The sequence below is a fragment of the Schistocerca gregaria genome, chromosome 8 (genome assembly GCF_023897955.1).
Source record: "Schistocerca gregaria isolate iqSchGreg1 chromosome 8, iqSchGreg1.2, whole genome shotgun sequence".
Taxonomy (NCBI): Eukaryota; Metazoa; Arthropoda; class Insecta; order Orthoptera; family Acrididae; genus Schistocerca; species Schistocerca gregaria.
In genome coordinates this window covers 499663487-499675276 of record NC_064927.1, presented here as the reverse complement: position 1 = coordinate 499675276, position 11790 = coordinate 499663487, and the positions used below count along the sequence as shown (strand labels likewise).

General features: G+C 43.9%; 1 protein-coding gene across 1 annotated transcript in view; it reads left to right on the top strand.

The window, feature by feature from the left end:
• The first annotated feature begins 4190 nt into the window (after positions 1 to 4190).
• Positions 4191 to 11790, top strand: part of LOC126284206 (cytochrome P450 4C1-like) — a 178157-nt gene continuing 170557 nt past the window's right edge. Inside the window, exon 1 of the mRNA XM_049982971.1 lies at positions 4191 to 4584. Coding sequence (XP_049838928.1) covers positions 4376 to 4584 — 209 coding nt within the window. The 5' untranslated portion in view covers positions 4191 to 4375. The remainder of the gene's footprint in view (positions 4585 to 11790) is intronic.

Here is an 11790-nt window from a genome sequence, read left to right as displayed (position 1 = left end):
ATCCACCTTTCCTATTTTTGGTACTTAACACTGATGTCTTCTTTTTTTGTTGAAGCGTTTACAGTTGTAATATGTAGGAACTAATTTAAGAAATTAACAGTCAGTAGTGCACGTTTCCTGGGCAATTACTCAGAAATTACAGTCCTGAAACATAGTTGTAACAAATTTTGGAGTTCTTCATTCATTAACACTGTGACAAAGATGTCGTAATTGAACCTCTTTAACTGCCGATTATTCTCTTAGTAATATACCGACCAAGGTGGTGCAGTGGCTAGCACACTGGACTCGCATTCGGGAGGACGACGGTTCAATCCTGCGTCCGGCCATCCTGATTTAGGTTTTCTGTGATTTCCCTAAATCGCTCCAGGCAAATGCCGGAACGGTTCCTTTGAAAGGGTACGGCCGACTTCCTTCCCCGTCCTTCCCTAAAACCGATGAGACCAATAACCTCGCTGTCTGGTCTCCTTCCCCAAACAACCCCACCCAATCCAGAAAGTTCCTTTACGCCTGAACTAAATGCCTGTTACAGTGTACAAAGGTAAGGCTTAAGGCTCTTAATAATAGTTTTTTTCTTCCATTGCCCCACAGCTTATAAGATGTCAAAGTATGACATTATTCAGGAATATTTGTGGTCCAATTTATATGCAACAATTTTTATTTAGCTTGTAACAGTTATTTAGACTACAAGCCCGTTTCGACTTACTGTCAGTTTCAAGTGTTGCGTCTAGTTTTTGTAACGCACAAAACGTCTGGGAGCTCTTATATGTTGATAGAAATTAATATAAATGTGTCAGTTTGCAAGTCTGTTCTTGATGTTTGCGCCTGACAGATGTCGTTGTCTTCAGTCCTGAGACTGGTTTGATGCAGCTCTCCATGCTACTCTATCCTGTGCAAGCTGCTTCATCTCCCAGTACCTACTGCAACCTACATCCTTCTGAATCTGCTTAGTGTATTCATCTCTTGGTCTCCCTCTACGATTTTTACCCTCCACACTGCCCTCCAATGCTAAATTTGTGATCCCTTGAGGCCTCAAAACATGTCCTACCAACCGATCCCTTCTTTTAGTCAAGTTGTGCCACAAACTTCTCTTCTCCCCAATCCTATTCAATACCTCCTCATTAGTTACGTGATCTACCCATGTATTCTTCAGCATTCTTCTGTAGCACCACATTTCGAAAGCTTCTATTCTCTTCTTGTCCAAACTAGTTATCGTCCATGTTTCACTTCCATACATGGCTACATTCCAAACAAATACTTTCAAAAACGACTTCCTCATACATAAATCTATATTCGATGTTAACAAATTTCTCTTCTTAAGAAACGCTTTCCTTGCCATTGCCAGTCTACATTTTATATCCTCTCTACTTCTACCATCATCAGTTATTTTACTTCCTAAATAGCAAAACTCCTTTACTACTTTAAGTGTATCATTTCTTAATCTAATTCCCTCAGCATCACCCAATTTAATTTGACTACATTCCATTATCCTCGTTTTGCTTTTGTTGATGTTCATCTTATATCCTCTTTTCAAGACACTGTCCATTCCGTTCAACTGCTCTTCCAAGTCCTTTGCCATCTCTGACAGAATTACAATGTCATCGTCGAACCTCAAAGTTTTTACTTCTTCTCCATGAATTTTAATACCTACTCCAAATTTTTCTTTTGTTTCCTTTACTGCTTGCTCAATATACAGATTGAATAACATCGGGGAGAGGCTACAACCCTGTCTCACTCCTTTCCCAACCACTGCTTTCCTTTCATGCCCCTCGACTCTAATAACTGCCATCTGGTTTCTGTACAAATTGTAAATAGCCTTTCGCTCCCTGTATTTTACCCGTGCCAACTTTAGAATTGGAAAGAGAGTATTCCAGTCAACATTGTCAAAAGCTTTCTCTAAGTCTACAAATGCTAGAAACATAGGTTTGCCTTTTTTTAATCTTTCTTCTAAGATAAGTCGTAAGGTCAGTGTTGCCTCACGTGTTCCAACATTTCTACGGAATCCAAACTGATCCTCCCCGAGGTCCGCATCTACCAGTTTTTCCATTCGTCTGTAAAGAACTCGCGTTAGTATTTTGCAGCTGTGACTTATTAAATTGATAGTTCGGTAATTTTCACATCTGTCAGCACCTGCTCTCTTTGGGATTGGGATTATTATATTCTTCTTGAAGTCTGAGGGTATTTCACCTGTCTCATACATCTTGCTCACCAGATGGTAGAGTTTTGTCATGACTGGCTCTCCCAAGCCCGTCAGTAGTTGTAATGGAATGTTGTCTACTCCGGGGGCCTTGTTGCGACTCAGGTCTTTCAGTGCTCTGTCAAACTCTTCACGCGGTATCTTACCTCCCATTTCGTCTTCATCTACATCCTCTTCCATTTCCATAATATTGTCCTCAAGTACATCGCTCTTGTATAAACCTTCTATATACTCCTTCCACCTTTCTGCCTCCCCTTCTTTGCTTAGAACTGGGTTGCCATCTGAGCTCTTGATATTCATACACGTGGTTCTCTTCTCTCCAAAGGTCTCTTTAATTTTCCTGAAGGCAGTATCTATCTTACCCCTAGTGTGATAAGCTTCTACATCCTTACATTTGTCCTCTAGCCATCCCTGCTTAGCCATTTTCCACTTCCTGTCGATCTCATTTTTGAGACGTCTGTATTCCTTTTTGCCTGCTTCATTTACTGCATTTTTATATTTTCTCCTTTCATCAATTAAATTCAATATTTCTTCTGTTACCCAAGGATTTCTAGCAGCCCTCGTCTTTTTACCTACTTGATCCTCTGTTGCCTTCACTACTTCATCCCTCAGAGCTACCCATTCTTCCTCTCCTGTGTTTCTTTCCCCCATTGCTGTCAATTGTTCACTTATGCTCTCCTTGAAACTCTGTACAACCTCTGGTTCTTTCAGCTTATCCAGATCCCATGTCCTTAAATTCCCACCTTTTTGCAGTTTCTTCAGTTTTAACCTACAGGTCATAACCAATAGATTGTCGTCAGAGTCCACATCTGCCCCTGGAAATGTCCTACAATTTAAAACCTGATTCCTAAATCTCTGTCTTACCATTATATAATCTATCTGATACCTTTTAGTATCTCCAGGATTCTTCCATGTATACAACCTTCTTTTATGATTCTTGAACCAAGTGTTAGCTGTGATTAAGTTATGCTCTGTGCAAAATTCTACCAGACGGTTTCCTCTTTCATTTCTTAGCCCCAATCCATAATCACCTACTATGTTTCCTTCTCTCCCTTTTCCTGCTACCGAATTCCAGTCACCCATGACTATCAAATTGTCGTCTCCCTTCACTACCTGAATAATTTCTTTTATCTCATCATACATTTCATCAATTTCTTCATCATCTGCAGAGCTACTTGGCATATAAACTTGTACTACTGTAGTAGGCAAGGGCTTTGTGTCTATCTTGGTCACAATAACGCATTCACTATGCTGTTTGTAGTAGCTTACCCGCACTCCTATTTTTTTATTCATTATTAAACCTACTCCTGTATTACCCCTATTTGATTTTGTATTTATAACCCTGTATTCACCTGACCAAAAGTCCTGTTCCTCCTGCCACCGAACTTCACTAATTCCCACTATATCTAACTTTAACCTATCCATTTCCCTTTTTAAATTTTCTAACCTACCTGCCCGATTAAGGGATCTGACATTCCACGCTCCGATCCATAGAACGGATAACGAGATGCTGCACAAGAAAAGATCACAGAAGCAGCGACTGTCAGACGCAAACGTCAAGAATAGACTTGCAAACTGACACACTTATATTGATTTCTATCAACGTATAAGAGCTCCACAATGTTTTGTGCGTCATAAAAACTAGACGCAACACTTGAAACTGACAGTAAGTCGAAACAAGCTTGTAGCTTAAATATCTGAAGCTAAATAAAATTGTTGCAGCTAAATTGGACTACAAATATTCCTGAATAATAGGTTGTCACTGCTGTATTGCAGTGTGCTATTTTATTATGATGCTGGCCAGAATAATTGCATAGCACGCCCAGAAAACTGAGATAATAAAATTAAAACAAAAAACAAACAAAAAAGCGTACGTAAGCTAGGAGGGATGCTACCCGCAATGTTTATCCTTTTTTAGTTCATCTGCATACCAGTAGAGGCGCTGCTATCGGTCAGTGTCGCCCTCTTTTTAACACGGGAGTTGCGCTTCTCTTTTCTTGCCGTTCTGTGAGTTATCCTACGGCGCCACAGCGGGCGCGGCAGACAGCTGTAGTCTGTGTCGCGTTTGTACTGCAGCCCCCTCCACGCAGCGAGGCCGCCGCTCGGCAGAGCAGGGCGCAGCGCGGGATAGGGCAGTGTCGGCCAGACCTGCCGGCCGGCGGACGTGGGTACTGAAGAAGGATGTGGCCGCTGCCAGCCGTAGCCGCAGCCTGCGTGTGCACACTCGCGGCCGCGGCGCTGTGGTTGCTGCGCCGGCCGCTGCGGCGCTGGCGGCGCCTCGTCGCCTTCTCCGCGCAGCTGGCGGGCCCTGCTCTGCCGCGGCTGTCCCTGGGAGAGGACCCGCTGGCGGCGTTCGCGGACGCCTGCCGCCGCTACGGCACGCCCTGCAGGTGGGTGGCTGCCTGGCGCGTGCCCGCTAGCGAATGAACTTCCGCGAGCCACTCGCAGGAGCGGCTCCCGCCAGTTTGTCGCACCTTGCTGCAAGTACTTGTCAGCTGGTGGAAGTTTTTCTCAAACTTGCACAAGTTTCGTGTGTTAGTTACGCACAAAGACAGATGAAGCCAAACAATTTTACCACGGGAACCCATAAACATATACAGAGTGGTCCATTGATCGTGACCGGGCCAAATATCTCACGAAATAAGCGTCAAACGAAAACAATACAAAGAACGAAACTGGTCTAGCTTGGAGGGGGAAACCAGATGGCGCTATGGTTGGCTCGCTAGATGGCGCTGCCATAGGTCAAACGGATATCAACTGCATTTTTTAACTAGGAATCCCCATTTTTATTACATATTCGTGTAGTACGTAAAGAAATATCAATGTTTTAGTCGGAGCACTTTTTTCGCTTTGTGATAAATGCTGCTGTAATACTCAGAAACATATGGCTCACAATTTTAGACAAACAGTTGGTAACAGGTAGGTTCTTTAAATTAAAATACACAACGTAGCTACGTTTCAACATTTTATTTCGCTTGTTCCAATGTGATACATGTACCTTTGCGAACTTATCATTTCTGAGAACGCATGCTGTTACAGTGTGATTACCTGCAAATACCACATTAATGCAGTAAATGCTCAAAATGATGTCCGTCAACCTCAATGCATTTGGCAATACGTGTAACGACATTCCTCTCAACACCGAGTAGTTCGCCTTCCGTAGTATTCGCACATGCATTGACAATGCGCTGACGCATGTTGTCAGGCGTTGTCGGTGGATCACGATAGCAAATGTCCTTCAACTTTCCCCACAGAAAGAAATCCGGGGACGTCAGATCCTGTGAACGTGCGGTCCATGGTATGGTGCTCGACGACCAATCCACCTGTCATGAAATATGCTATTCAATACTGCTTCAACCGCAAGCGAGCTATGTGCCGGACAACCATCATGTTGGAAGTACATCGCCATTCTGTCATGCAGTGAAACATCTTGTAGCAACATGGGTAGAACATTACGTAGGAAATCAGCATACATTGCAGCATTTAGATTGCCATCGATAAAATGGGGGGCAATTATCCTTCCTCCCATAGTGCCGCACCATACATTAACCCGCCAAGGTTGCTGATGTTTCACTTGTGGCAGCCATCTAGGATTTTCCGTTGTACAATAGTGCATATCATGTTGGTTTACAACTGTTGATGAATAACGTTTTTGAGATTCCCGATTCTCGCGCAATTTGTCTGCTACTGATGTGCGGATTAGCCGCGACAGCACCTAAAACACCTACTTGGGCATCATCATTTGTTGCAGTTCGTGGTTGACGATTCACAAGTGGCTGAACGCTTCTAACTATCCGGCGAACGGTCCGGACACATGGATGATGTCCAGGATACAGAGCAGCATACACAGCACACGCGCGTTGGGCATTTTGATCACAATAGCCATACATCAACACGATATCGACCTTTTCCGAAATTAGTAAACGGTCCATTTTAACACGGGTAATGTATCACGAAGCAAATACCGTCCGCACTGGCGGACTGTTACGTGATACCACGTACTTATACGTTTGTGACTATCACAAAGCGAAAAAAGTGTTCCAACTAAAACATTAATATTTCTTTACGTACTACACGAATATGTAATAAAAATGGGGGTTCCTATTTAAAAAAACGCAGTTGATATTCGTTTGACCTATGGCAGCGCCATCTAGCGGGCCAACCATAGCGCCATCTGGTTTCCTCCTTCAAGCTAGACTAGTTTCGTTCTTTGTAGTTTTTTCGTTTGACGCTTATTTCGTGAGATATTTGGCCCGGTCGCTATCAATGCACCATCCTGTATACCTGGACACCGTCAGCCAAGGAAATGAGAAAAGCGGCTCTAGGCGCTACAGTCTGCAACCGAGCGACCGCTACGGTCGCAGGTTCGAATCCTGCCTCCGGCATGGATGTGTGTGATGTCTTTAGGTTAGTTAGGTTTAATTAGTTCCAAGTTCTAGGCGACTGATGCCCTCAGAAGTTAAGTCGCATAGTGCTCAGAGCCATTTGAACCAAATGAGAAAAAAATTAGCCGCTTACTTTGTTTCTCCAGAACAGAAAGTAGAATGGCAGTACAGAGTCTTTAAATTTTAGCTGCTTTTTAATCTTGGCGTAAACAGAAATGAACTGCATTCGTAATAAATAATGTTTGCAGTTTTAAGAGTAGTTAAAAGGTGGTCTCTTGGTGATGTAGATTAAAGCACCTTTCTATCCTGGTTTCGAATATTTTATTGTACAATGGAGAAGAGATTTTTCGAAAATAGCGTGCTACATTCTCGTAAAGTTCTCGATCTGCGCAAAGTCCTCTGATTTTAATATTTTCAGCAGTGTTTCTTGATGAATATGTACACCTCTCTGTATCCATTTCTTCTCCCAAACATTTCTTTTTCTTCTTGGCTTTTTTATTTTCGGCATTATTCTTCTTCAATAATGGTAATGCAACAACGATGGCGGCTGTCCTGGTCTTTAACACGGCAATGTAAAAATACACTTGGCGAACTCACGACGCGTCTTATGTGGAAACACTTCTGCAACAACATGTCGAGGTCAGTTGCAGAGGTGAATTTGCACGTTTTTGTTCTTGTGTAAACACATCAGTAAGTGCTTCCACAAGTCACTTACTATTGGTCACATGCCTTAACACGCGCATCTACATCTACATCTACATCTACATGGATACTCTGCAAATCACATTTAAGTACCTGGCAGAGGGTTCATCGAACCAGCTTCACAATTCTCTATTATTCCAATCTTGTACAGCGCGCGGAAAGAATGAACACCTATATCTTTCCGTACGACCTCTGATTTCCGTTATTTTATCGTGGTGATCGTTCCGACCTATGTAGGTCGGTGTCAACAAAATATTTTTGCATTCGGGGGATAAACTTGGTGATTGGAATTTCGGGAGAAGATTCCGTCGCAACGAAAAACGCCTTTCTTTTAACGATTTCCAGCCCAAATTCCCTATCATTTCTGTGACACTCTCTCCCATATTTCGCGATGATACAAAATGTGCTGCCTTTCTTTGGACTTTTTCGATGCACTCCGTCAGTGCTAGCTGGTAAGGATCCCACACCACGCACCAGTATTCTAAAAAGAGGACGGACAAGCGTAGTGTAGGCAGTCTCCTTAGTAGGTCTGTTACATAAGTGTCCTGCCAATAAAACGCAGACTTTGGTAAGCCTTCCCCACAACATTTTCTATGTGTCCTTTCCAATTTAAGTTGTTCGTAATTGTAATATCTTGGTATTCTGTTGAATTTACGACTTTTAGATTAGACTGATTTATCGTGTAACCGAAGTTTAACGAGTTCCTTTTAGCACTCACGTGGACGACCTCACACTTTTCGTTATTTAGGGTCAACTGCCACTTTTCGCACAATTCAGATATTTCTTCTAAATCGTTTTGCAATTTGTTTTGATCTTCTGATGACTTTATTTGTCGATAAACGGCAGGTCATTTGCAAACAACCCAAGACGGCTGCTCAGATTATCTCCCAAATCGTTTATATAGGAAGGAACAGCAAAGGGCCTATAACACTACCTTGGGGAACGCCTGAAATCACTTCTGTTTTACTCGATGACTTTCCGTCATCTCGGTGGTTACGTGAGCTCCCATAATCTGTCCCTTCCTTAACTTGAAGGGATACCGAACGAGTTGCGACTGTGTCCACGGCCACATTATTGGCCGTGTCGAGTGTACTTCAGTTGTAGTTCGCGTGCACAGCTGACGATAAACAAAGTGAGACTTGTGTCCGGCCTTCGACGTGTGAATGCGGCACATACATCATTCTGCAATTTTTGCATGCCGCTCAGTGCAAAGACAGGATGACCTTTAAAGCCAACGACTACACTTCGTGGACAAATGAAGCTGTCTGTGACTATATAGAACAACTTCGGTCTTTGAAATAAGTTTTCACAAACTGTTAATGAAAATAGAACACGTGGAGAACATGCTTCGTGAATTGCAACGAAACCTTCACCATCTCTACGGTTGTAAACTCATCGTGGAAGACGGTAGCCCATTTAAAATCTGGCTTGGCAATCCACTTAGTCTAGCTGTGCAGCGCCCCTTCCACTCTTTACTAATTTAATAGCGCGATGTTTCCTACTATTTTCCATTGTCTCACGAACAATCGAGTTACTCATTAATTCATGAAACTGTATTTAAGAACAAGCACAATGCGCATGATGTCCTTCAGCCGAGGCTTTTGACTGAATTCAGTACTGGAGGTGAGCCTACTCAGTTCTAGATCTACAGTGGGACGCTGCCAGAGGTTTCCTGTTTCGTCCCACAGCGTTATCGTCACAGCGGGATGTGAACTGTGTCACGGGAATTCGTCTACTGGACTTGGCAGGAAGTTGCTGCATTTGTCCTACAAACAATTACCCTACTCCATGTCTACTCCCAAGACATATCCTACTTTAAAGTAATCTGCCACAGTTCAGAACTACAATCGATCTAATTCAGCTTGACTCAACCATTCAAACCCTACAAATAGATAGAAACTTGCATGGTGAGTCCGTATAAATTGTTAACATCCATGCACAGGATTTAACTTGAATCAGGGCATCTTCTGTAGTACAACCTACCCATTCGCGGGTGATATGCCTTTGTCACAAAGTACCCCGCGAATCTCGTTCTCAAACAACAGCATTTCGACATCGGTTAAAAGCTCGAATACGAGATGTGTCGTTTTGAACATCACACCCCACGGCAATTCAAGCATGGTGTAGTAGAAGACAGATTCTAATTTGTAGATTCCCAGGCACACACACTCTTGAACTGTTCAGATAGCTATCAGTTTCTACAAGCTGTGGGAAGTTACAGTTGTAACACGTCTACAAACAGGGAGCTCTCAGGAGGGCTGGCCAGCACACTTCAGACAAGCCCAGGATCACTCTGACCGGCGCTCGCCTGCCTCCAGTGGAGGCGACCGTGACCTCGGCGATGCGGCCACCTGGCCAGAGCCCACCAGTCCACCTTCTGCTCTACGAGTCCCTCCGATGCTGCATGCCTTCTGGGGGCACGTCTGTTTACTTCGTGATAAATGATGAAGGTCGGCTAGTAGGTGCATAACAACCCAGCGAGTCAGCTAAAAACACACTGTTCTGTCGAGTCCCGTGTCCCCCAACTAAGCTAGTATACAAAACCTTCACGTCTCACTCACTGATTCGAAGTAATCGCCAGTATTGGAACAAAGCACTATGGCTCCACTTTCCATTGTTGCCAGATGTATACAAGATGGCGCCAATGACTTCATCCAAGATGGTGTCGTGTAGACTTGGCATCAGCGCATGGCTTCATCCAGGATGGCCGTCATGACGTCATTCAAGATGGCTGATTTTGGCGGGAAAGTGTCACGCCCCCCTCCCCCAGAAAAATGCTGTGAAGTTCAAATTCCAATAGGATAATGCAGCACACCACAGTTATCTCTACTAAGCTAAGAAAATCGCGGGAAGGTACGCCACTTGGGCTACCCCCACTAACCTCAGTCACCCGACCGCCGCCTCCTCCTATCAACTGGTGCCAAGCTTGAATTTAAGAGGTAAACAAAGGCCACTTGTGGTTTCGCTACCAACCTGAGAAAATTGTAGGAAACAAAGGACACTTGTACTAACCTAAGTCATCCCACTGGCACCTCCTCCTACAAACTGGCGTCAAGTTTGAATTTTTACAGTAAAGAAAGGTCACTTAGCGGTTCGCTACCAGCCTAAGAAAATTACGGGAAAGAAAGGACACATGTACTAACCTAAATCATCGAACCGCCACCTCCTATCAACTGGCGTCAAGCTTGAACTTTAGTGGTAAAGAAATGTCACTTGGCGTTTCACTACCAACCTAGGAAAATAAAACTCATCTCTACTAACCTTCCTAGGGATTGGTGGGGAAAGGACTCAGCCTGCACTGGGCTGGTGGAGAGAGGAAAGAGTGTACTTTATTTATTTTGGAACAATTTATTTATGGGTGGAGTATATTTATCACAGTGATACAGAACACATGCTCTGACATGTCACACAGCACACAGACCTGCAAACTACTACTAAAGAAGTTATGTATAATGCTCTACACATGCGCTTGCTAATTGTAAACTGTCAAAAATAACGCATTGCACAGCCTACAGAAATGCAAACCACTCATAAATAATGCAATAATTTATGTCCAGATAGCCAAAAAACTCCTAAATTGTCAAAATAATAATCCATCTAAAACATTCTGCAAATATGCTTGCTAATTGTCAGCTCTCAGAATCATGCACCAGTCTTTATTTAAACAATTAAGAGACAGCACTACCACCAAGTGTGTGCGCCAGGAGGTCAGCACTCCAACTGACCTAGTACTCAGTGCCACCGCCAGAGAGAGCGCTGTCATCCAAGATGGCGGCCACGACGTCGGGTGATTACGCAGGTACCGTTATCCAAGATGGCTCCAACAGTGTGTTCATCACAAGCTCTGGACCTAGAACTCAGTACCAAATCACCTATTTCGCAGTACTGCCACCAGAGGGTGCTGTCATCCCTTGTGTGATGTAATTTGTGATGGTGGTCTGTAGGGGGAAAATGGCGCGAAAATGACTCAGCCTGCACTGGGCTGCTGGGCAGAGAAAGGAAGAAGTGTACTCTATTTATTTTGGAACATTTTATTTAGGGATTGAGTATATTTATCACATTGGTACAAAACACATGCTCGGGTCACGCCACAGTGCTCACAGACCTGCAAACAACTCCTAAGTAATGCTCTGCAGACATGCAAACAACTCCTAATTTTCCGAAATAATTTCAGTACAGACCTGCAAACTGCTCCTAAATAATGCAGCACAGTGATGTGTAGACACTCTCGGCACTCGTAAACTGCCCAAATAGCGCATGGCACAGCCTACAGGCCCACTCACAAAAAAATGCAATCAATGCTCGCAATTACCGCTCCCTCACACCCTTTCCACTGGGCCGCACCGGAGGATACCGACAGACCCGCAAAGTGACGCGGCCGTCAGCTGTCAACACACGCACAGATGGCCACGCGCATGAGGCGGCGACATGCATTTCACGCTTGGTACCTAAGAAATTCCTCTCGGAATACGTATTCACCTAGGCACCATTGATGACGCAGTCGGATGG